At 43.4% G+C, this 26,922-nt stretch overlaps 1 protein-coding gene across 3 annotated transcripts in view; it reads left to right on the top strand.

The window, feature by feature from the left end:
* Ankrd44 (ankyrin repeat domain 44) overlaps positions 1 to 26,922 on the top strand; it is a 266,329-nt gene that overhangs the window by 191,607 nt on the left and 47,800 nt on the right. For all 3 annotated transcript variants that reach the window (XM_036173295.1, XM_036173294.1, XM_036173293.1), the window contains exons 13-16: positions 1,379 to 1,447; positions 4,108 to 4,248; positions 6,412 to 6,492; positions 9,087 to 9,198. In XM_036173295.1, coding sequence (XP_036029188.1) covers positions 1,379 to 1,447; positions 4,108 to 4,248; positions 6,412 to 6,492; positions 9,087 to 9,198 — 403 coding nt within the window. The remainder of the gene's footprint in view (positions 1 to 1,378; positions 1,448 to 4,107; positions 4,249 to 6,411; positions 6,493 to 9,086; positions 9,199 to 26,922) is intronic.

Here is a 26,922-nt window from a genome sequence, read left to right as displayed (position 1 = left end):
TCAGCTTTTTCCTTTAGCAAATCAATGATTAAAGTGCTGATCAATATATTGTTGATATATGGCCACATATTGACCAACCGTAGTGTCTTTTGGATGACCTTGTATTGGGAAGGTGTTGGTGTTTAATCAGCTTCCTAGTACCTAAGGAATCCTCCATTTATCATGTGTGTTAGCAAAGACATTACCTATTTCTCAGAGATGAATGAGCCATGAAACTATGAAGCCCCTTATTTGCATGGGTCCCTTCTGGAGTCATATACTAACTCTTATACAGAGTTATTGTATTTTTAAAAACAGGCCCCTCTCTCAACCCCAGTCCTCAAACCAGATGAGATTTATGAACCACACAGGTCTAATCCACCCATGCCTTTGATTCTTTTCCATCCATCATTCAGTAGGAGATAGGTGCTGTGTATTAGCTAACGTGCTGTACCAATTCAAGTGTTCCTTTAAAAATTCATATACTTTGTGACTTACAACTAGCTGTCTGAGAGAAGGGCTACAAAGGTGTGGAATGGGGAAGAGCTCTGTGAAGGCTTATCATTAATGAGATCACTTTTCTAATTTAATTTACAATAAAACAGTACGTTCTGAGCCACTTCTTAACGTTTCAAGTTTAGAATGATGATGGATGGCTATGCCTACATTTTAAAGGATATCAGACCCGCCCAGAAAGTGACAAGAGCCCATGCTGGGTTTCTGTTTGAAATGCCTATTAGAATGAATATTAGCTCCATGCCCTTCAACAGGAAAGTTCCCTTCGGTAGGTCCTGTCTCTGTGCTGTGTGATTTACGGCTCTTGTGACTGGCCGAGCTGCTTGGAACGATCACTGTGTTCCATTACATCACTTTCTATGCTGGTCCAGCACATTCATTTACCTGGGTTACAAAGACAGGGACGTGCAGCTGTTTCCATTAAGGAGTATCGAGTTGAAAGCGGTTATTGTGGGGATTTATTATGCCGTGATAAACGGTAGTGCTCAGCCACGTTGCTTCTTTGTTTAAAGGTGACGCGGAGTTATTAGGCTGCTGTGGTTTCATAAACTCCTCCTGGTTCTGAAAAAGAATTTTAGGGTAAATGATGAGGCTGTCATCGGAGGGCTTAATCATATAATAATCATTAAATTCCTTAGTCATTGGGTTGAAAATGTTCCATGAAGCCTTTTCATTTATTGATTTATTGGTTCTGAAAAAGGAATTTTAGATCCTTACAGTGCAGCGTTCCTGCAATATGTTCAGGTTATTTCTTGTTAGCAGAATTTTTAGACCCCAGGCTATGGTTCCATCCCAGCTCGTACTCTGCAGAAAATGCCTCTTCCTGGAGGTACCTTAGTAATTAGCCCTGACCGTACTAATTACGTTTTTCCTGTCTTTCTAGCAATGTAGAATGTATAAAACTCTTGCAGAGCAGTGGAGCAGATTTTCACAAAAAGGACAAATGTGGGAGGTATGTATTCAGGCTGACCTGCCTCTGGGGCATACACGAGAGTGGGGAATGGTCAGTGGAGCAGGCCTGCTGTTGAGATGATTGCCATGGGATGACTGGACCATTCCATCCCCAGGAGACGATCTTTCCTTGTAGGGAGATGCTGGCAAAGCTGAGAGGAGCCATGAGCTTTTCAAAAAATGGCCTACCTGGATAGGTTTTAGAAAGAAAGCAGGATAGACTGTGTTAGTGCGCCAGACTCAAAATAGGGGCTTGAGACAGTCCAGGAGTCAAGAGCACCTGCTGCTCTTGCAGAGGATTGGAGTTCAGTTCCCAGCACCCATGTCTGCTGGCTCATAACTGCCTCTAGCTCCAGCCCCAGGGGATCTAATACTGCCCTTCTGGAACTCCCCCACTCCCCTGCCAGAGACATACACACAGACACTACGACGCACAAATAAAATTAAAAATTTTAAATATGGTCGAAAGATCTACAGCATTTGTTTTCGGACATTTCATCTTGAGATGAATTTTTAGACATTTGAAATATTAAACAAACTCAAAGCAGCAGGGGGGTCATAGAACTTTTCTTACCTTCATAACCCCTTGGATAGCTAAACTGTATCATGATGTTGGCTGGTTCATGGCCACACACACACATGCACGCACGCACGCGCGCGCACACACACACACACACACACACACACACACACACGCATGCGCGCGCGCACGGGGGTGGTGGGGAGTCACGTACCAAGTAACACCATTTTACTCAGCACTTGACCACATACACCATAGTGGTCCCATGTATCTTAAATAGTTTTGATTCCTACAATGACAAAACCACCTGATACCCCAGATCATAAAACACAACCTGCTTGTGACCCATGGCTACTGCATGCATGTGTGCATGCACATGTGACACATGACTGCATGTAAATATGTGTATACACATGCTCTCTCCCTGCAGCAGGTCCTCACTACCTGCCCCCCAGTTCTTCGGGGTTGTCAGATTTCTTTTCCTACTGTCCAGCTGTGATGACTCTACTTATCCTTCCAGATTCGGCTCAAATGAAACCTTCTTGTCACTCATACAGAAATGTTCCTCCTCTGTGTTCCCCAAGCACCCTGAGCACCTGTGACTGCACCATACTAGTGGTGTCTTTCCCTTCTGACTGCAAGTTTCCTGGAAACCAGGGCTATCATTTCCTCTTTCCCCTCCCTTCCCCCCACATCCCCCCACTTTTTCTATCTCTCCTCTTACCTACTCCTCTCTTTCTGTCTCTCTGTCTCTCTGCTGTGTGTGTATGTGCATGTTGCTACGAATCAATCAAAACTGCAGTATTGCACATGCTAGGCAAACCCTCTACTACTGAGTTACATCCATAGACCTCGTGCTTAGTTTTGAGACAGGGTCTTGCTGTGTAATCCCAACTGGCCTTGAACTCACAACCCTTCTGCTTCAGCCTCCCCAGTGTTGGGATTGTCGGCATGTGTCTCTGAATCTAGCTTTCTCTTTGTCCTTAAACTCCGTTGGGACTGTTGATGCCTAGTCATTTTCAGTCCAATTAATTCAAACATAATCAGTCCAATATGTCAAACATCATAATTTCATAATTATAATTCTCCCTTTTGGACTGAAGAGAAAATCAACTAGTAAATGAGTCCTAAGTTGTCGTCTACAAAATGAAAAAAAAAATGCTTAAAAACTAATAAATAATTCCAGAGCCAAAGTTACTCTATTTTTAGTATTCTATTTAGTTATTATTCCTGGAATATTGGTTAGTCACACCAGAAAAAAAAAGTTAAATAATTGGAAACTAAAAATAAGTAATATAAATTTCTTCATGTTTCTCAGACAGTGAAGCTAGCCTCTGGCATTGAAAGGAAGCTGTGGTATAATGTTAGGAGAGGGCACTCCTAAGGAGCAGTGGATGTGAGTGAAGGGGAAGTGTGACCATGATCTAGAGACCCTCATTGTCCAGTTTGCATTCACCAATGGGTTCATGGTGTGCATCGGTGAGAGAGATGCTCTGTAAAGAAATTAGACAGCTTGGGAAAGCCTTCCCTTCCAGGGCCTTGTCAGTGGGGAAGGCTGGCGGTCTTAGAATGGGATTGTCAGAGGTGGGGATTGGTCCTTTGAAAACCCAACCAGAAGCTGTACAGAAGCTTGATTAGAGTTAAGGATGGTTTATGTAAAAAACAAAAACAAAAACAAAACAAAACAAAAAAATCATGAGCATACATTGATTAATGCGGGACGGTGGATTTCATTGTGACATTTTCTCACATGCAGATCATGCATACTTTGTATTTATGTGCTCCCTTGCCCCCTCTTATCCCTCCGCATCCTCCCCTCTTCCCTATCAGTCTCTAAAGATGGTCTTCATGAAGACGATCTGGATGATCCTTCATGGGACAGTCTTGTCGTGGGCAAGCAGTGACATAGATCTAACCCAGAGCAGGCACTAGGTTAGGAAGAAAAGAGTGCCACGTGGCTGGCCTTGCTGGAGGCCACCTGTCTTTGGAGACTAGAGTTTGCGTCCCTCGGCTTCCATACACTGAGAGCTGAAGGAAAAGTAGAGCAGCCAGCGCCTCTGTCAGGGATGGGTTTGTTTGCTGGACCGAGTAAAGTACAACAGTCACAACAACAATAATAATAACCACCGCTTGTTTTTCAGGACCCCTTTGCACTACGCAGCTGCAAACTGTCATTTCCACTGTATTAAAGCGTTAGTGACCACAGGGGCCAACGTCAACGAAGCAGACGACTGGGGCCGGACCGCGCTGCACTACGCTGCTGCGTCAGACATGGACAGAAAGTAAAAAGAACCTGTTTGTGCTTCGTCTGGGGCAGAGTCAGGGACGGGAGGACTTAGGCTTTCTTCACACTGCCTCCTAAGAGCAGCACATGGGGAATGTCTCGTTCAGAGGGTCAGCCATACCCCAGGCTCCCCGCTTCTCTCTTTGTAGGTTTGATTGTTATGTACCATCACACACTTGCCTCTCCTCTCTGCTTTTGGGTTAAATGCCAAGTAGAGCTGTCAAGCCCAGGCTTTTCAGTTCAGGCTTTGGAAGCCTGTTGGAATTTATTTGGCATACACCATAGTATCTATCATTACCACTTAAATGCTTCACCTGCTAATATATGTGTCCTGTGTTTAAAAAAATAAACAACCCACCATTGATAATCCCAACTGTCTTCAACTGCAGCCTTGCTGTGATGGGATTAGACACTGTTCTTCCCAACCTGGGCATGAACACTGATTAGGCAGCTGCAGAAGAGGAAGTTCTTATTCTGAAAGTATTTGGACTATAGGTGGCTAGGCATGGAAAGCAGACATCCCTGAACCACTGCAAAGGGGAAAGGGGGCGGGCCCTCACGGTTTCTGTAGCTCTTAAAATCATAGGAAGATTTTGATGAGTTTGCACGACAACTGTTGAATTATTTGCTGCCCCCTATGGTGTGTCTGATCCTGGGTTAGCGCTAACAGCTTCTTTTCTAGAACAATGACATCTCAACATGTAATGTTAGTATGTAAGTAAGCTAAGCGTGTGCTCTTCCATTGGTCTATACTACCAGTCCTTTCAGACATTCAAGATGACGATCCAAGTAAGAAATACATCTCATGTCAGGACACAGTGCACATGTTCACATACATGTTCATACATGAGAAATAAAATCCTCAAAACCATATGTATGTTTATTGTACGTGATACATTATATTTTCTACCTCATTTTGGTGACTTCAACCTAATTAATTTCGCTGTTATTAAAATAACAGATTGTGATTCATTATTTAAAAAATATGGATGAAAAGCCAGGTGTGGTGGCACCCACTTGGAATTTTGGCATTTGGCAGGTGGAAGCAGAAGGATCAGGAATTCAAATTTGTCCTCTGATATACAGAGAGTTTGAGGATAGCCTAGGCTACATGAGATCCTGTCTCAAAAAGCAAACAATTATATATATGCACATGTACACACACACACACACACACACACACACACAGCTGACGAGGTATCTCAGTTGGTAAAGTGTTTTCCATGCAAACACGAGGTCTGAATGTGCTAGCCAGAACCGACATACAATTATCCAGGTATTTGGGCTGGAGAAATGGTTTATTGGTTAAGAATGCTTGCTGCTCTTTCAGAGGACCCAAGTTTAGTTAGCTCACAATCCCATGTAACTCCAGCTCTAAGGAATCTTACCCACATAAACACTTGCACACATGTGGCTTTCACGCAGACACACAGATACACGTCAGTAAAAACAATAAGAAATAATCTTAAAACAACCCAGGCATGGTGAAAGCTTGCTGACCAGCCAATCAGGCCTCCTAAATGACCTGCAGAGCAATGAGCCATAGGGTCTCAAAAACCAAGAGGGAGGGTTCTTAGGAAAGGATGCCCGAAGTTGACCTCTGACCTCCACGTATATATGCACACACAAGCATGCACCCAAATGAACACACACAGCCCCACATTATTTTGTGTTTGCACTTGGGATCTCATGGCACACAGGTTGTCCATTGAGCAGTGCTGTGCTCTGAGGAAAGGTTAGAGAGCAAGTATACTTTGTGTTTTAAGGACCGGAAGGAAACACCTAGGAGAGGAAGGTCAGGATCACCTATAGGAAGTGAGATGCTGGCCTGGCCAGAAAGCATGTGGGTATGGTAGCGGGTGGGGGAACCTGAGATGAGTTGTTTCTTTTTACTTGGAAAGTTCTAGGATGCCTGTAGAGGGGTAAGCAACTTGATCCTGCCCCTAATCCCACAGAGCTAGGGAGATGTTTTAGGAAAGTGATATTCTCAGTTAGATTCCTTGGGAGGAAATAGATTTCCTAGATGCCTTGGAGAGAACCAATGTATGTCCCTTTTGGATTGGGATCAAATCACTGAGATATAACTGTGCAAAACCTATCATCAATTTTTAATGAAAAAATTAATTGTGATTTTTTTCCCCCTATGTCTTACGCTGAGAAGTAAGATGATCTTAGGAAACGCCCATGACAGTTCTGAAGAACTGGACAGAACCAGGGAAATGAAGGAAAAAGACGCTGCACTGTGAGTCTCTTCTGAGTGTCAGATGGGATGCCACACCCTCATCCATCTGGGTTGCTGCATGCCTGTCTTCCTCCTGGGGGTTTCGTTTGGGATCCTGAGAAAGGGAGGGACCATAGACTCACTATCCATCTTTGTGATGGGCCAGCAGCCTTAGGTCTTCAATATATCTGACTCTGTCATGTATCATATACCACGGGGGACCTGAGGTTCTACTTTGGTGACCTAGAGATAAGTGTTTAGCAGATCCTATGAATAAAGCTGAACGTAAGCAGCTACCCCTGATAAACCTCACTTTACCTCACCTGCCCATATTGGCTTCAGACAGGGACTTCACTGTTGCAATGAAAGGGTCTGGAGTATTTGCCGTCATCACCCAGGGGCACTGCCACATGAGCCCTCCTCCTTAGTCTAGCCACAAACAGATCAGTGCAGAGATCAGTGGCCCTGGTGAGCCTGGCACTTAGCGCAGTGACCATTGAATATGTGAACAAGCAGGTGAACTGGTTTGCCCACTTTGTGCCCCATCCCCTAGAAGACACTGGGCTCTGAGAGTCTGCAGGCCTGTGATCCACAGTGTGTTTATTCTCTTCTCAAGTTGCCAAAGGAATGAGTCTCTGTGCCTGAACACTTGTGCTCACTCCAAGGCCTCCACACTGCCCACCCTGCTCCCCTCCCTGTGTCCAAAATGTTAGACTCTGAGGATAGCCCTGGTGCAGATTATAGGACATAACTGGGCATTTCTGCGATAGAGACAGACACTGCTGTGAGTGAAACGGAATGACAACATTTCACCTGAATACATCTAAATTTAAAATAATAATGTTAAAAAAGGAGAATTTTTTTAAAGTGACCTCAGCAAGCCTCCCTTTCTCCATTGAGTTGAATTCTTGCCCTGTGCCATTCCAGGCTCCTTGGTGAGGAAGGGAGCAGAGAAATGACCCCCCCCCACACACACACACACCATCCCCCATCTGAGTCAGGGACCTAATGCTCTGTTGATCTCACCTCTCAAGTGGCTGAACTGTGTGCGACCCATTCAGAAACTGGGGGTTGCATGTCCATAGAATGCTCTTCCTGGTGATGATTTATGCAAAGGGTTACATTCAGTTTATAGTGAGTCATGCACAGGATCCTGTCCACAGATGTTGAATTACCCAAATAAAAAAGTACTTCCTTTTAAGGTATGAAGGACCAAAGACAGCATGATAGCAGGACTTTAATAAGAGTTTGATTTATTTTGGAGCATTTTATAGATAAATACGACAAGTAGGTTGGGTTTACAAAATTTATCTTTTTACCAGTTTTCTAGAGATTAAAGAACCAGTTTACTTTTTTTTTTTTTTAATCTCTTTGGCTTTAAACCAAAAGGTAGGAAATGCAACTTCAAAGCTGGTGAATCAACTATAGAAGGCTCTCATGGGAAAATCTTATTTAATGGAGAGGATTAGATTTGGAATCTTAAGCCCCTGAGAGCCGTGTGTGGGTGGTGGCTCGTGCCACCATGCCAGGCGTGGAGGTGGAAGGAGGAGGGTAAGAAGTGCAAGGCCATCCTCAGCTATGTTGTGAGGCCAGCCTGGGCTACATGAGACCCTGTTTCAGAAAAAGCCAAAATTAGCAAGTCTTGATGTAGGGTAAGAAATTGAATCAGCGTGGACTTGTTGGGGACACGTTTGTCTAGCTGGTTATTCCCTCTAAGAACAGAATACCCAGTGCATCCCGGGGTTCTGGGGTTCTAGAACTTGGGGTTCCCCAGCAAAGTTCGAGGCAAACTCCTCCTCCTCTGCCGAGTGTGTCCAGGAGGCCTTTTGACATCGAGAACACAGTTCTGTCATTGCAGAAAACCCTGTAGATGGTTTCAGTCAGTGCCCTTTTGTACTGGGCCACATTCCCAGCTGTCCTCGGCTGCATGAAGCTGCAGGTGAAACATGCTTGCGGCCTGTTTTGCCAAGTTTTCAGAAAAATGACCACCATGCCAAAAGAGGCTTTTGAAATTCATGATTTTGTCTAGTCTATATTCCTGATGGTGTGACTCACGTTTCTTCCTTCGCGTGGAGTCCCTGGATGAATTCGTGATGCCTTTCACATGTGTGGCCACTCTTTGGGTCTTTTCTATTCAGTCTCCTCTCGGGTTCTTCCCTCCCTACTCTGTTTTAAACTTACAGTTCTGAGCATCTTGATCGCCATCTCCAACAGTGATGTCAGAAATAGTCCCTTCTCTCCTGTGTTTTCCCAGCTGCAATGGCCCGGCCAATCCTTTATTACATTTGAGACTTGTGAACACAGAGATCTTAATCTTATTTGGTAATCTCAATGACGGATCTGTCCTCTACCTTAAGATGAGAAGGGAAAAAGACACTTAATTACCTAGTTGTTCCTAATGCTTGCCCTGACTTCTAGGAGCGTTATTTTAGGATGAAATAAAGACAGATAGAGCATGAGCTCTCTTTCCACCCCAGCACATAACTGTGTATTGTAATCGGCTCCCTAGCATTCCCAGTCTCAAGGTGCATTGTGGGATGTTCCTTACAGAGGGGGTTTTGCTGATTGCTCCTTCTGGCACAGAGGTTTCTAAGGCTGTGTCTTTATGCTTACAGCTGCCTAGAGTTTCTGCTTCAAAATGATGCAAACCCCTCCATCCGGGACAAGGAAGGCTACAATAGCATCCATTATGCTGCCGCCTACGGCCACAGACAATGTCTAGAACTGGTGAGTTGTCCGTTCATTTTTTTCTAACACGATGACTGGCCTGGACTCCTGACAGCCCCCTTACGGCCCGGTGTGGTCCCTGCTAGGAAGGACAGGGGAGGCGGTTTCTGCTAAGTGAAAGCACTGTTGGAGGTTACAGTATGGAGATTTCTTTGTTCCTGTCTGTCCTCCTCTGACTGACAGTGGACTCGCCCACATTCACTGTGGTAGGAATGCTAGAGCTGTGCGGAGACACACAGCCTTTATTTTAAAGATAATTAGGATATGTCACACAAGCTGAGTAGATCTTTCCAGAGGAAAACTGAGCGCTGCAACGCTCACTGATCATACTATAACTCAGGATTTGACTTATGCAGTAAGTAGGCACATGGGTTCATTTGGGCCAGTCCCATGTATGGAGCAGAAAGAAAGAACCTGGCAAGGGCCGAGAACACAATGGGAACTTCAAAAAAAAAAAAAAAAAAAATCAAATCATCGAGAGATACCTGTGTGTGTGTGTGTGTGTGTGTGTGTGTGTGTTAAAATGTGAACTCTTGTCTTGGTGATGGTCATGAGACCCAAAACCCAAATGTCCACAGTGACTTGAAATGTGGAGGGTGACGTGAGCTCAGGCGTAAAACAGTCAGGAGTGATGGGGACTGTGCCCAATAAAGAGCCATGCCGTAAACGGAGATGCAGCTGGTTGGAAGACCAGGGAGGAAAGGGTTGCTAGAAATGTGTGTGTGTGTGTGTGTGTGTGTGTGTGTGTGTGTGTGTGTGTACACACATGCATTCACGCATGCACATACGTCACAGCACACACATGAAGGGCAGGGGACAGCTTCACGGGTTCAGATTGAACTCAGAGCACCAGCGTGATCAGGGAGTGCTTCTACCCACTGAGCCGTCTAGCCATCCCTAAAGCCTGACTTTTTAATGGAATGTTTCCTGTTTTGAAATCTTCCTGGGGAGGCTGAGGGGAAAGTTTGTTCACGGCCACATCCAGCCTGCAGGTCACTGTTTGCTACTTTGTTGGCGCTGCTTTTGGTTCCAACTTCATCAGGATACTTGAGTGTCCCAACTCGCCGTCTGTGTGGGCCGAGGACAGGTGCCATTTTTGTTTACGGCCCTTGAGTGTGTTTATATCCCTGTGTGGCGGTTTGAAAATGGCCACCATAGGCATATAGAAAGTGGCATTATTAGGAAGTGTGACTTTGTTGGAGGAAGTATGTTACAGGGTCAGGGGTGGGGTGGAGCTTTGAGGTCTCAGATGTCCAAGGAGGGCCAGTGTCTCACTCTTTTCCTGCTGCCTGCCGATCTGGATGTAGAACTCTCAGCTCCTTCTCCAGCACCATGTCTGCCTGTGTGCTGCCGTGCTTCCTGCTGTGACCATAATGGACTAAACCTCTGGATTGTAAGCCAATACTGATTAAATGTTTCCTTACAAAAGAGTTTCCATGGTGTCTTCACAGCAATAGAAACTCTGACTAAGACAGCCTGCAAAACCCAACATTTGGGAGGCTGAAGCAAGGGGATCTCAAGTTCGAGGCCAGCCTGAGCTCATAACCTTACCCTGTTTCAGAAGTAAAGACATTGTGCCGGGCGTGATGGCATATACCTTTAATGATGCACTCAGGAGGCAGAAGCAGGTGGTTTCTGTGGGTCAGAGGCCAGCCTAGTCTATATAGCAAATTCCAATCCAGGCAGGGCTACGTAGTGAGATACTATCTCCATCCATCCATCCTTCCGTTCATCCATCCACTTCCATTTCTTTTTCCCCTACTACTTTCCCATGTTTTTCAGAGCTGTGTTTGAAGAAACACACAGTATCTACTGGACGTGGTTTACTAAAGAGATAGGGAGTAGGAAGCCAGCAAGCTGAAGTATCGCACCTACACAGAAGTAACTGGAGTCTGCCCTTTTTCCTGTAGTTGGTTCCACTTAGGGTCAGTCCTGGTACATTTCCTTTACTCTGGAACACAGGAAAATCCATATAAAGTTACCAAGTTTGGAAACAAAACTAGGATTATTCTTGTGTTGATTTTTCATGGCACAGGGTGGTGAGTTGTATTCACCTTCACCATTCTTGAAGAATTCAACAGCCTCTTTTCTTGGGTTCTTGTTTGACCTTGGGGATAGGTAGCAGTTTTCAGGGTTTTGTTTTGTTTTGAATTGTTGGTTTGTTTTCCTCCCCTAGTCCCCTTCGGTTGCTTTGGCTGCACACACACAAATCACCTCGATGTTAGTGGCTGGAAACAGCTGTAGTGATACACTCAGCCTCACTGTGCTTGTGAGCTGGGACTTCTGGAATGGCTGAGCTGAGTGGTCCTAGGCAAAGGATTTGGAAGAGGTCACATGCTGGACTAGGTCTCAAGGGCTGCTCTCTCCATAACGTCACCTAGGCTAGAAGGTACAAACAGATCAGCTTCCTGAGGCATGTGTTACCCTGTGTGTTCTTGGCATTTCTTTTCCTGCTTTATCCTCTCCTATCTTCCCATGGACCTCTCCCGGATATCTCTCTCCTCTTCACAAATGGTCCCCTTTATAATTTTGCTGTCTAGCCAGGTTGCCTCAAACTCTCAATCTTCCTACTTCTCTCTCTTGAGTGCTGTGCCCCGCCATTCTCTGGGTTTTTCTGGGTTGTTCTAGTATAGTTGGATATCTCACATGGTGACTCAAGATCCAGGCATCCACCAAGGGGCATGGGCGAGAAGAGAAAGGAGGAAGGCTGTGATCTGTCTTTGAAAACTACTTGAAGTTTCTCCTGCATATCCACTTCTTGAGGTGGTCATAAAATAGAGAGGCAAGGGCAAAGCATAAAGTGCTAGCTCCATGGGAGAAGTGGAGGGAGCCAGTGAAGTAAGGACTCCTGAGCACTGATGTGATCGAGAACCCCAGTGGTCATGGAGCAACCACTAGTCAGTCATGCAGGTGAACAAACCAGTCGTGGAGGCATTAACTAGTTTGTCCAAAGTTATGGGGCTGGCCTTTGGAAGACTGAGGACTAGTAATGGGACATCTTATGAGTTCTGATTTTTTTTTGTGTGTGTGAACTTTTCTTTTTAATGGAAAATAGGTTCTTCTCTCATGCAATACATCCCAAGCACAGTTTCCTCTTCCCCAACTCCCTTCTCCCCCAGATACACTCCCCTCCATTTCCTCTTCAGAAAAGAGCAGGCCTCCAAGAGATGACACCCAAACAGGACCAAACAAGATACTATAAGACAAGGCGAAAGCCCTCATATTGAGACTGGACAAGGCAACCCAGTAGGAGGAAGAGTCTCAAGAGCAGGCAAAAGAGTCAGAGATACCCCAATTCTAATTTGAAAGGAAGTGGTTACTCACCCAACTATGCCCTGCCTTCCATCACAGGTGAAAGCCGAGTCTCCCCAGGCCTTTCAAACACAGTGCTGATGCTTGGTGGGAGCTGAGATGAGACAATGTCATCTCTGCCTCTTAACTCCAGCTTTGCGGTAGTACTTGCTCTACACCTATGAGCGAATATGACTTTGTGTTTGGACCTCATATACGAAAGGCTCCTCACAAAGTGTGTGTACATGTATGAATGTGTATTGTCATACTGTGAGGGTGAGGACTTATGTTGTAGCCCACTATGAGACTGTCTTCTGAAATCTACATAAGACACAGCTGTCTTTAATTGCTTTTTCCTCTCAGAAAACCATATGCCATAATTGGATATACAAACTTTTATTACAAAGTTTGTTATTATCCTCTTAATAATGTGTGCTACTTTAGGGAGCGTTAATGAGTTACCTCCAGTCCTGTAGCATACAGAGCATAATTATCTGGAAACACCTTCTTTCTGTCCAAGTGATGTGTTGCATGTATTATTTTCCTTTTTCAGGAATGCCATTTTAGGGCCATTATTTCTTTTATCAGACAAGATTTTTCTCCCCACAAGACAAAAACGACTTGGTTCTTTGGATCAACTCTTGCCTTTGTATCTACAGAGGTGATTATTCATGGAAGTTAGGAATAGTCTATCGTAGGTAGAGAAAGTATTAATTGGTCTTCATTTATATTGTCAATTGAATCAGACCAGATTATCAATATAAATGGTAGCAGCATCACTCTTGTTTGCTTTTAAGAAAGAACCTTTGTGAGTCATTTATCACACAAATAGTATTTTCCTGAACGGTTGTCATTGGTTGAAAGCTTTATGTAGTCCCATTTTAGAGTGCATCCTACATTTCCTCTTGGGTGCAGTTTGTACTGAGCAAGCTGTGGACATTCTTACAATCCCTCCCATCCATGACACCAAATCAAAACGAAACAGAACCAGAGAGTAGCCCTGCTTTCTCTCCCCACCACCAGATGGGGAGAAGCACAAACCCAGACTTTTGTAGGTATTTTATTCTCCTTCTAGCTCACCCATCAAGAACCAGGTTGGGGAGGAGATAGGGAAGAGATGAGGGTTCCATGTGGAGGGAAGACAGAATAGGCTCATCTCTGGGACAAGTGTTAAATGAAGGAGTAAGTTTTTGTTTTGTTTTGTTTTTTTTTAATGGGGGAGCATTTCTAATTTTCCCTTCACCCTTGGGAAACTAATGCCATCATAGTCTCTAAAATCCCTATTTCCTTACGACCCACAAGGGGTAGATTTCTGTGATTCACTGTCATGCCAAATACCCCTTATCTCATGTAACAACCCCCCCCCCCCGCATCTTTTTAACAAGTTGGCCCCAACTCTGTGCCAGGTTTTCCCGTGAGAAGCACTGCTTTACAGTACTCTACCCACCTATTAGAGTCTCTGAGGAAACGTTCTTTCAAGAGACCATTCTTTAGTTCACGTTCCCAGCCTGTGCTCTGGCTGCAGAGGGAACAGAGAGTGTATAAAATGAATATTTTCCACTAGACCAGGCTTGGTCTTCTGGGAGCTGGAGTGACATGACAGAGGGCAGGTGGCCATTGGAACTAGATGACTTTTGTACAGTGGATGATATTTGTTCCTAGACCCTTCTCTTGGCTAGTTGATCTACTACCATGTGTATGCACGTCTCTAAGTGGGTATCATTAAATTGTATGTATAAATGACTGGCATTTAACTTAGTCCGTATTTGCTTGGTATTTATGGTTTTTGGCTTTTGTCTGTGATTAAAAGCTTAGAATTTGTAAACCATATTTTGTTTTCAATTTATTTTGCTGCTGTCAAAGTGGGACAAAAATGACGTTAGCTATTTTAACTCTATTTTCTGCATTTAAACTGATTTTTGAGCTAGTTCCACAAACAAAAAGCTCGTAGAAAGTGATGCATTCCTGTCTTGACAGACTAACCAGGTTCCAAATTCCATCCCACCCACCTCCTTAAGGCACTGCTCTTGCTGCTTTTGATCAAGGATACATGTCCTGAGCTTGCTCCAGAAATCTGCCCATCAATGTGTACAAGGAACTGTGATTCGTCAAATTCAACTGGGCTCAAACTATCAAAGCAGAGGGTTCCTGTCTAAATAAAGCACCTTGTGAATGAATTAGATGTTTGCTTGAGTGGAGGAGAGGAGCTGGCAAAGGGCTCAGGCCTCTACAGTGCATTCAGACTGACAGGAAAGAGAGAAATTCAGGAAGCATGCCCCTATGTGGAAATTCAGTTTCTGTGGGCATACTGGTTTTCTTTTACAATATTGAACCTTTCTCTGTGAACATGAAGACTCTTAGGGCTTTGTTATTTTCAGTGTGGAAAAATGCGTCTTCCAGTGTAATTACATAAATTGCCTACACAGACTTAGAAAGATGGTTTGGAAACTGTAATTCAGATTAAATTCAGTCCAGGACTTTGCCAAGCTTCATCACTTGGAATTGGCTGCTTCCCCTGGATCTCCTGTGAACTTGAACTTTGACAATGAGAATGTGTGGGCGTAGCCAACAATCCCTGCCTGTATATTCTATGAGTTTTGGGATTCTCTGAAGACAGCTATGTTTTGGGTAACTGAAAACAAAATCGTGTTACAGTCCTATAAATTTCTAGGTATTTCTTATGTTTACCACAGACTTGAGCCTTGTTGGAAACTGGCTGTGAATGAATACATGTGTTTGTGTAGAATGCATCTTAATGTCTAACTGAGAAAGTGGGGTTTAAATGAGTTATTTATTTATTTATTTTAGAAATAAGTGACTTAAATGTTAGGAAGCAGCAGTCACACCAAAAGGAATGGTCTTCTGACGATAACTAGTGAACTTGAACCCAAGTCCACAACAAACCTCTGATAACCTTTTTCTGTCCCCAGAGGTGCTATGAGCCAGTTTGCTCTTAGAGAATGTGACTTTGAGCTGGCAGGCTATGCCTGAGCAGGTTCTTCGAACCCCTCAGAAATGCTGGTGTGATTATTGTTGATCTAAGTGAAGGAGAAGCACAACTCTTAGGAGGAACTCCCTCTCGAGGAGGGGTTGGGGTGGACACAGACATTCTGATGCCACTAGCAGCCTCTCCTTGTCATGAACAAGTTCACAGAAGTTGAATCAGATGTGGGATGTGAATTTAATACTCAGAGCAGTTGAATAGACAGTTCAGCAAAGGTCTGTCTGAGGATCACAAGGAGGCAGAAGACTTCCGGTTTCACTATGAATCAGTCTGGTGGTGGATGAAAGAACCAGTTAACAAAATGTGTTGAAATGAACAACCTCAGCTTTACCTCCACAGGAGGGTCCAGGACAGTCAGGCTGTTGCCCCCACACTGCTTCAGCCCACAGCCTGCTTACTCATGTCTAAAGTCTGAGCTGGGAAAGGCAGGAAACTTAAGATCATGGAGAGATTTTTTTTTTTTAATTTAGCTGTGTTATTGATCACACCATCCTCATAGTGGGGGAGAAAGACTGCCTTCTTCTGACCAAAGATCAAACGAAGAAGCTCCAGTGAGATGGCATGGTTGCCTAAAGTTCTGTGCACTTCAGTGCACACAGTGGTCCAGCGATGATAAGTCTAGAATGTCTTTAACCAGAACCTGCTTGCCAGGAGGTCGCGTACAAAAGTCGTCCATTGAAGGGCCACTCCTCCTTCATCAGTGATGGGGAAGAGTGTCTTATGTTCCCATTGCCCAGATGTGCATCAGAGACCACAGCGGGCCTAAGACTCTCCCGAATCCTGCTAAAGAGGGTTGCCTGTGATGGTAGGACAGAGGAGACAGGGGCCTCGCTAGGAAGAGGGAGCTGCAGATAAGAGAAGAACCTACTGCCGCACCTGAAAGAGAAATCTGGCCCCGGTGGGGCGCCACTATCCAGGGTATGCCGGCTAGCAAGACCATTGTCTTTGCTTCTGTGGAACCTCTTTTTTTCCTTCAACCCCAGAGGAGGCAGACATTGAGAGGATGTGACTTGGAGGGTTCAAGGCTAGGGACGGAGAGGTCCCACCGTGTCTGCTTCTCCACTGCAACCTTTGGTAGACAGTGGGAAGAAGAACCAGTGTTAGGCAGCCTTCAGGGTTTACGGTTCTTCTGCTGGCGCCGAGGGATTAATGGCTGACTTGAAGCTGTGTTTGTAACTGAAATGCTTTGAGGGTTTGTTTTATTATTTGTTAGAGATTTTTATCTCAGGTGGCAGGAGAAGGGAGCCTTGTAATGGAGATGGGACTTGGTGTAGGGACGGCAAAGGAGAACAAAGCTAAAGCAGGATTACTGATGACTCACCGCTTAGTCACACACCACCACACATGGACAGCCACTGTTAGGAAAGACTAGCATTCAGCTCTGAAGAAAAAAAAAAAAAAGATTCTTGACTTGAAATAAACATGACTTTAAATTTCAACTTTATAAGACAGAATGTCCTAATAGTTTCAGACACTTATTAGGTGCCAAAATGCGTTGAACAATAGTGATTCGTTGGCAAATAATTGAGCTTGATTTAGTGATAAAATTTAAAGGCTAGTTTTTAAGTGTTTGGTGAGTCTCTTGTTTGGCAGATGTTTCATAAAAGATGACAGGTTGCAGAGGAAAGGAAAATTTGTGTTTCCATGTACTGACCTTCTCTTTAGAGGTGACTACTTACAAGCATGAAAGCATTTTATTGTCATCTCTTCATTATTTTTATTCTTCAAGGTCTACAAACCTGTGCTAATATGTAAAACTGATACAAAGACATTAGGCAAATTAAAAGTTACTCTCTCTCTCTCTCTCTCTCACACACACACACACACACACACTGTAATTGTTTCTAAGTGTATAGTGGGGATTCAAATAGGCATGACTTCTTCTAATGGGGAAGCTTCTAAAGACCCTGAGGAAAAAAAATCAAGATTTCTTAAGAATGGTATAGTTTAAACGTGAATTGAAAAACAAAGTTAGTCTGGCTTGTCCTCCTTTTCTCCTACCCTGTCTCATCTTCTCTCTCCTGTCCTCATAACTTCTATTGCTGTGAAAAAACCCCATGACCAAGGCAACTTAGAGAAGAAAGACTTTATTGGGGTATGTAGTTTCAGAGGGTGAACCCATGAGCATGGTGGTGGGCGCATGTCAGCAGACAGGTAGGCATGGCACTGCAGCCATAGCTGAGAGCCCATGTCACCTATAAGCAGGAGGCAGAAAAGGCTAACTGGAAATAGCATAGACTTTAGAAACCTCAAAGCCTAGCTCCAGTGAACCACCTCCTCCAACAAGGCCACGCCTCCTCCAACAGGGCCACACCTCCTCCAACAGGGCCACGCCTCCTCTGACAAGGCCACACCTCCTCCACAAGGCCACACCTCCTCCACAATGCCACACCTCCTCCACAAGGCCACACCTCCTAATCTTTCCCAAGCAGTTCTACCAACTGGGACCCTAACATTCAAATATCTAAGCCTGTGGAAGCCATTCTCATTCAGACCATCATAACCCCTCAGTCCAAAACCCGTTAGGCATCATCCTGTGACATAAGACAGCAGCCCACTTGGGGCTAGGCCCAGGAGGATGTCAGGAATTCATCCCAGGAAGGATCAGAACCCATTCAAGGACAGCGACCTACATGAGTATATTTGTTACTTTTCTCACGGCTATATCAAAATACACAACAAAGGCAATTTAATAAGGAAGGTTCCTTTAGGTTCACGATTTAAGAAGGGATCCAGTTCATCCTGTTAAGAAAGGCATGGATTCAGGAGAGGCAATGGTTAGTCATATTGTATCAATGTCAGAGAATGGACTGGGAGTACGATTGGCTTGTAAAACCTTAAGATGTGCTTCCAGTGACCCACTCTCTACAGGGAGGCTTCCTCTCTCAAGATATCCAGCAGTGTGTGGCCTGGGATCACTATGAATGCATCCCAACATAAAATCATAATCTTAAAACATTATGTGAATTTTGGAAGGGGGTAAATTGAATGCACAGTTCTCAACCATGATCTTTGTAGATGACAACATCATGTTGCAGTATCGGTCAAAGTAAATATTCTCTCACAAACCACAGACCATGGGTTGAATATAGTTATACAACTGTCTTAGAGTAGTCTATTGCTATGAAAATACACCACGACCACAGCAACTCTTATAAAGGAATACATTTAATTGGGGCTAGCATACAGTTCAGAGGTTTAGTTCATTATTGTCATGGCGGGTGGCATGGCGGTGTGCAGGCAGACATGGTGCTGGAGAAGGAGCTGAGAGTTTTATATTTTGATCTGCAGGCAGCAGAAGCAACTGTGTACCATACTGAGCATAGGAAACCTCAAAGCCCACCTCCACAGTGACACACTTCCTCCAACAAAGCCACACCTCCTAATAGTGCCACTCCCCTTGGGGGCCATTTTCTTTCAAGGCACAACAGCCTTCTAGAAACAATGCTTTCAGTTGGGACAGAACGTCCAAGCACATGAGCCTATGAGGGCATTTCACATTCTGACAGACGATATATTTCAGGCTAAACGCGTTATTGAAGTTCCCCATTTTTGAAGTTTGGGCAGTGTTTCTTGGTCCCAAATTCTTCACATTGATATGGGGCAAACAGTGAGAGGCAAGTCAAAGAAATCATGTCATATAAGCACACCGAGTATCATTCACTCTGAATAAGGGAATAGTGTCATTATAATGATGTTTGGTCAAGAGTTCCCGTGTACTGGAGGCTGGACTTGGTACTAGCAGTTAGTGAAGGTGGAGATGAGGGTGTACCTTTCAGCTTTTCTAAGTTTTAAAACTGTGTTAGTCTTCATTATCAATTGTAAAAGTCTTAGCATCCTTTATGGACTTGCAGTGAGAAGTCTGGGGGATTCATCTACTATGACAGGTAGATCCAGTTAGACAAATGATTAAGAAGTTTCCTTCCTGAGTATGGAATGAGAGTCGAATGGGTTCATCTCGTGGTGAATTTGGTTGATCTGTCTTACTCAAGGCTCTCTGCTGTGCCAGTCAGAATACACAAGGCTCTTGTCAGGAGGCTCATCCTCTAGGTGGGACAGAGAAACCCTTGCCACTGCCATTTTTTTCTACAGTTGATGGAAATTAAACCCTAGAAGAGGCAGGCAGCCTCTTCCAAGGGGTGGCTTCTCTAATATTAGCCACCTACAGTAGCTGCTTTGGGAAACAAGGATCTAGAGGAATGTATTGAGAACTATGGTTGACACAGGAACATGTTACACATGGGCATGACTTTCACAGAAATCAGAAACTAGTTTGGAAGATAAAACCATACCCCATAAGTATTGGTTCAAAATATTATCCACATCTCCAGGTTCTTCACAAGGTAATAATAGAATTATAATAGCTACCCCCATTTACCGCTATTAAAGAGGTGGGCTCTTTATCTGGTCCCACCTCTTGCTGGTCTGCTTGGCTCTGCTAGGCCCCTGCAGAAGAGCTTGGGCTTGTCACCGTGAGGTCTACACATTTTTTTCCCCCAAGCACAGCATGGTTACTGTTTCCTTCCTCTCTTTCCATGCTTTCTGTGGTGGTATGTCCAATTACTATTTGCATTTCAGAAGCTTTTTGGTCATAGATGTCCAGAAAACACCCTGCTCCTATCACTGCTAACCCATGGCAGGGCAGAGGTTGCCAGTGTTTGTGCCAGTGTGTAGAATTGTCACTCAACCATCTCCTGCAGCTAGCTGGTCCCTAATTCCACCCCCTCCTATGCCCCCATGCCACACACCTGACAGCTGAGCCTGAGCCTGGGGGAGTTGGGCAAAGTGGTGATGGTGGTGGCGGGAGATGGTGAGGTTGAAAGTGCAAGGACTTCCACGTACGCTGGCCTGAGGGGAACGATCAGCCCTGCCATTAACTACGAGGTCTTTGAGCATGTGACTTTCTGTCCATGAGACTCCATAGCTGGCCTAAGCTGTTAAATGGAACTTAGGTTATTCTGAACATTAAATAAGAGAAAATAAGTTATCCTCAAAAATTAAAAATAGAACTCCCATGTAGTATCAGCCCCGCTCCAGGGTGTACATCCAAAGAAAATGAAATCAATATCTCCAAGAAATTTGATGACTCAATAAAGTTATATACCACATACATTATTTATATATATATATATATATATATATATATATATATATATATATATATATATAGAGAGAGAGAGAGAGAGAGAGAGAGAATGCTGTGTACAATATAATATTATCTAGCTTTTTAAGAAAAAGATACTCTGCCATTTCATAACAGTATAGGTGAATCTGGAATACATTATGCTGGATGAAATAAACCAAACACAGAAAGGCACAACACTATACAAACTCACTTATAGATGGAATCTAAAAAGACTGAACTCATAAAAACAACGTTTCCAAGAGTTGGGAGTCAAGGGAAATGGGAGATGTCAGTCAGGTTGCACAGTTAGAGTTACTCAGGATTCGGAAGATCTGTTGAACAGCGTGATGACTATAGTTAGTAACGCTGTGTAACAGAGTAGATAGTGATTGTTGTAACACACATGCATCCATCACACACACACACACACACATGAACACACACACACACACACACAAACACACACATGCATCCACACACATATACACACACACACACATACACACACACCCGCATCCACACACACATCCACACACACACATGCATACACATACACACACATATACACACACACATGCATCCACACACACACACGCATCCACACACACACACACACACACACACACACACACACGAGGCACCTGTGAGGTGGTGGAAGTTTGGTAGTTTGTGATTGTCAGTTCACTGTGTATATGTGCTTTAAAATATTACATTGTATGCCTTTAGTGCATTTATTTTTGTTAATTTACTTCAGTAAAGCTGAGCAAACAAAGATTATAAGAAAATAGTCTGGCATGGTGCCTGTACATGAGAGATAGAAGCAGCAGCTATTGTTATGTATTCATTGTCTATAACTTAGAGTCCCCCATCTCCTGGACACTGTGCCGTATCTATGAATATCTAAACAATCGAGAAAATGCTGTGTCTGTAATCTTCCTATCTAGCAATGGGAACCAGCATGTAAATAAATAACTGTGATAAAGTGAGTTGTTTTATTGGGATTATGTATTTCTGTTTTTTTGTTTGTTTGTTTGGTTTTTTTTTTTTTTTTTTTTTTTTTATCATTATCTAGGATTAAACAGGAGTCCCAGAAAAGGTACAGGTGAGACGTGGTGGGAGTTTTGTAGTTAATGAGGTGCTTGCCGACTCCTGTCAATGTAATGTGTTTGCTAAGCACATCTCTCTCTGTTTCTCCGTGTCTCATCACCATTGACCGTGGAACAACAGCATGGAACTGGAAATGAGCTGAATGAGGGCGAGTGTGGGGGTGTGTGAGCTTGGTTGTAAGCTCAATGAGGACTTGATTTATGAGATACCAGAGAACCTGTTTCACAATGGCTGCTTTGATTTTGATGATCGCTGCCTTGCCCACTAAATGAAACACTTGTAAAGGAAACAATGCATCACAGCCAGAAGACTAAAGATGCTGTATCTAAACTCAGGCTGCTGATCCCACCACCATCTGGGACCCAGCCATTCATGAAAGATTCGATGGGAGGCGGGCACATCTCTGAATATGGGTGTCAAGTCTCTCCCATCTGCTTTGATTTTTGCTTAAGATAATAACAGCTTTCTTAGGCCACTCACTTGAATCTGTGCTGATTCTTTTAATATTCATTAAGCAGACAGAGTCTTTGTGGTCTTTAGCTGGTGTTTCTGAGTCCCAACAAGATTAGCATTAATTGGATCAGTAGACGTTTTCCTTAAAGCAGTGTATTTTATTGCCTGGGCCAGAATCAATAGAACATGTATTGATGTTTACAGCATAAATTTATACTGTCATCTAACACTAAGAAATGGTGTCGGAAGAACAGTTGTGTTGCTGGGCACAGATTTTGTGGGGACTAGGAGCTGGCAGGCAAGAAGACTTTCTGAAGCAGGGTGCTTTCTCCATCACCTATTTGTTACATTTTATTTTAAAGTTAACAGTTTTATATTCAAGTCAACCTTCTCGTTTATTTTTGGTCTGCACTTTGAATTTCATTGCCGCGCCTCTCAGCTTCGGTATCCCCTCAGATAAACCTCACTGGCCCAGAGCGAATGAACTGCACCCTGACCTGAGGCAGAAAGTAAATTAACACAGTGCTAATATTATTCAGGGTACCATGGGAATATCATCTAGAGGAAAATTACTGTTGATTAAAAGGTAACTTTTAAGCTTGAGTACTGCTCTCAGAAATCACCATGGAAACACGAGGCAGCAGTATTGTTTCCCAGCAAAACACAAAGAACTGTACATGCCCAGCAAGTGGAATCAATCAAACGTAATCCATGACCCTGAATATTTTAGAGTTGACTACTTGTCATCTTTCAAGGTGACTGTCACTTATTGCAATCAGCTGCTTTGCAATGCACAACTTCAACTAATCTAGCTCTCCATGGAGTGCTTGTGTTGATAGACGTGGAGAGCGGGAAGGGGGTGAAGGCCCCACTGCCTTCCATCCCCTGTGCTGGCTGCAAAGGAGGCCTTGCATTTCTGAGAAGACTCTCGGGAGCCCAGGCCTTGTAGACAACGTTCACATTTTATTATTGAATTAACAGTGCTCTGGAGGTGAATGGTTAGGACAAATGGCCCCGTATCTCCACTTTTTTCACTGAAATTACCTTTTGTTTTGTTTTGTTTTTCAAGACAGGGTTTCTCTGTGTAGCTTCGGAGCCTGTCCTGGAACTCACTCTGTAGCCCAGGTTGGCCTCGAACTCACAGAGATCCGCCTCCCGAGTGCTGGGATTAAAGGCGTGCGCCACCACCGCCAGGCCCTATCTTATTTTTTATGGCATGTATCCTTTCCCACTCCAGAAGGCTTTACTATACAGAGCATAGCACAACCGTGAGGAACTGCAATGTTTCACGGTCTCCTGCAGGGGGCGAACACTCAGCCTCCCAGTTCAGCTCTGGTGAGTTTTCTCTGATGACTTTGAGCTAGATTCATGTAACTTTGTGAACACGTGAGGACTGCATTGACATCACGTGTGCAGCAGAGAATATGGTTATTAGTATGCACAGTAACCACAATCCAACGATATTGCCAGATGGTACTTGAAAAGGAAGGTTTCTGTTTTGTTTGTTTTACTTTTAAATAAAAGTTCTGTTACCTAGAGTGCTCTGATGGCTTATGGTTAACGTCACTGTGTGTCTATCAGGGACATGCAGTGTACAGAAGTCGCTCGTCTGAAGTAGACCATCTTGATGGATTTAGTGCATATTGCGAATTGTCAGCAATGCGGGAGTTGAGCGAGTAGGTTACTCTGCTGGCTGTAGTGACCTCTGTAACATTCTCTCATTCTGCCCTCAGAAGTGTTCCTGTTTTACTAGGATGCAATAACATAAAAATTAGATAAAAGAACTACAGTGTGCTTGCATCAGTGTGGACAAAGACTAGGTAATATAGGATTTAAAAAAAAATTTATATTTTAATTGTGTGTATGTATGTATGTATGTATGAGTATGTATGTGTAGTTACGTGTGTGTGTGTGTGTGTGTGTGTGTGTGTGAGAGAGAGAGAGAGAGAGAGAGAGAGAGAGAGAGAGAGAGAGAGAGAGATGAATATGTGTTCATGAGTGCAGGTGCCCATGGAGGGCAAAGGAGGGTGACAGATCCCCCAGAGCTGGAACTGCATGTATTTCTGAGCCCCCTGACATGGGTACTATGATTGAACTCAAGTTCGTGTGGAAGAACAGTACTTTGTCTTCACAACTGGGTCATTTTTTTTTTTTTTTTTTTTAGTTCACAAAAGCTTATCTTTAAAGAAGAATATTCCCATACAAAGTAGAGGCAGAAAATAAGATTTTAGATGAAAACTTCTACCAAAAAATATTGACAACCCTAAACAAAATGTCAGCAAATTAAGCGTGACAGTATATTGGAAAGATAATGCATCACACAGCCAAGTACAGGTGCTCTAGGAAGGCAAGTGGAGTGTGGTATTAAAAAATTAAGCAAGAGAGCTTTTCATATTAAGAGAAAAGGTGGGGAAAACATCAGCTAAATAGTTTAGTACAATAAAAAGCATTAGACAGAGCTTGATGTCTGCATATGATGTAAAAGCTGATAAACTGTGAATACAAAGAAGCTTCGTGAGTCTGATAAAGATTGTCAGTAACACATCTTTGGTTAAAAATACAAAACTTAATAGTGAAACATTGAGAACCTTTTCCCCCCTCTACTGATGGGAACAAGATAAATGTTTGTAGCGCATCCCATTTTTACCAGTTTGGGAATGGAAGGCCTAGCTGGAGCAGTAAGGGAGGGGAAAAAAGGAATGTGTCAGGGCTGGGGAGACGGCTCGGGAAAGAGAGTTTGACTTCCAGCACAAGAATGGGAGACTAGATCTCTGGAACCCAGGAAAAGCCAAGCTGATGGGGCTCTGCCTGTAATCCCAGCCTCAGGAGGCAGAGCCAGGGAATCCCATGGAAAGCTGGCTAACTAGACCTGCAGAACTGGCAAGTTCTGTCTTCAGTGACGACCCTGCCTCAGTAAAGTAGAGAACAGTCAATGAAGAACATTGGATGCCAACTTCTGACCTCTGTGTGCACGCACACGTGCATGAGTGTGCTCTTATACACATGTGGGGACACACACACACACACACACACACACACACACACACACACACTCACTGAGTGTGTGGACCAGTGGTAGGGTACTTGCCTTGCACACATCAAGCAATCCCCAGTAGCAGGAGAAAGTAGGAAACAGAAGGAAGGGAAGTCTGGAAGCTGGAAAAGCTTCCCAAAGGTGACAGAAGAAACTCATCTGTAATTAAATGAGACACGACGGTAGTGGCAGACGGATTGAATACGCAGAGTGTGGGTCATCCCGTTTTATATCCTGCACAGAACTGGACTCAAGAAAGACTGATGGGCATAAGGCCAGTATGAACCAATCCAATGCCTCTTTATGCCTCCTTATATCTCTTTAAACAAAGAAAGCAAATAGGGTAACAATGTAAAGGATGCCATTTACAAACACATTTACATTAGCATCTGAAATACATGGAATGTTCCTTCTATAACAACAATAAAAATTATTGAAGAAAAAATAAATACCTTTACACATACAAGGCTAATAATTTAAAATTCAATTTTTTCCTTACCCTAGAAATTATCAAGTGGGAAATTTTAAAAAGAAGCCAGTCATAAAATTGCTATGATGAAACTATCACACATTATGGAAAAAACTGATTCAATAAATGCAAAAAGATTTCATATCTGTAGGCTAAAAATCACAGAATTACAGAGATAGTAAACCACTTCAACCTGATTTATAGATTCATCAAAATCTCAGTAGAGTTCCTCACTGTGAATTGAAAACTGGTTTTTAATTTCACATGGAAATGCAAAAGGCAAAGACTATGTAAGACAACCTTGAAAAAGAAAAACCTAGAGACTTGGCTTCCAGATATCAAAGACCTGTTACAGAGTTACAAAAATGAAAATAATCTGGTTTCATAGAGAGCAGATAAACCAGAGGATCAGAATTGAAGACTAAGTTTGCACATGTTTTGTCCTCATTAATGACATATATGGTATAAAAGTTCAGTAGGAGAGCAAAGCCCCTTTTTATTACATTTTGCTGGGGAGAAATGAATATGCTTTTGCTATACGCTAAATTCAATTCAAGTAGGATTACTGATCCATGTTGGAAAGATGCAACAAGAAAGGTGTTAGAATAATACACAAGGAACATCCTCATGTGTCAGAGGGACAGATTTCTTAAATAAAGTGCAAAGTGTTGAACTATATTAATGTTAAAAGTTTTGCTGTTTAAAAGACACCATTCAGAGACTCCAAAGGCATACTATGAAAAGTAGTGTACCAAGAACTCTTGCAGAATATATAAAGAAAATCTAAAAACTGCCATGGAAAAAATGGACATCCCATTGAAAATTGGACAAGAGGCACTACACAAAAGGATGTCCGTGGGAAAAGGTGATCATCCTTCAGAGTTATCCAGAAAGGACGACGAACTGGAAGTGCCGTGGATGTGTCCATGTTCCGAGGCTCCCATCCTAAATGACCACACATTCCATGGATCACAACACAATTTCATTGTCTCATCGGTCTGTAGGTTAGAAATCCAATGCAAGTGTCAACACACAGAGAAAAGGGCCTGAAAGAGTACATGACTTTTGGTCTTTGAGGGTTACTAGAGCAGTGCCAGGCCAGTGTGAGACCAGAACTGATGGAAATCTGTTGATCCAAATGACTCTTTTCCTCAAGCTGCTGTGACTTTGAACCATCTCTCTCCTGTATTCTCTAAGCACTGGCCTTCATGACATCTGTACTGAAGCTCTTCTAGAAGTTT

Source organism: Onychomys torridus, chromosome 23 (assembly GCF_903995425.1).
Source record: "Onychomys torridus chromosome 23, mOncTor1.1, whole genome shotgun sequence".
Classification (NCBI taxonomy): domain Eukaryota; kingdom Metazoa; phylum Chordata; class Mammalia; order Rodentia; family Cricetidae; genus Onychomys; species Onychomys torridus.
The sequence above is the reverse complement of the archived record's forward strand: the minus strand, read 5'-3'. Positions and strand labels throughout refer to the sequence as shown.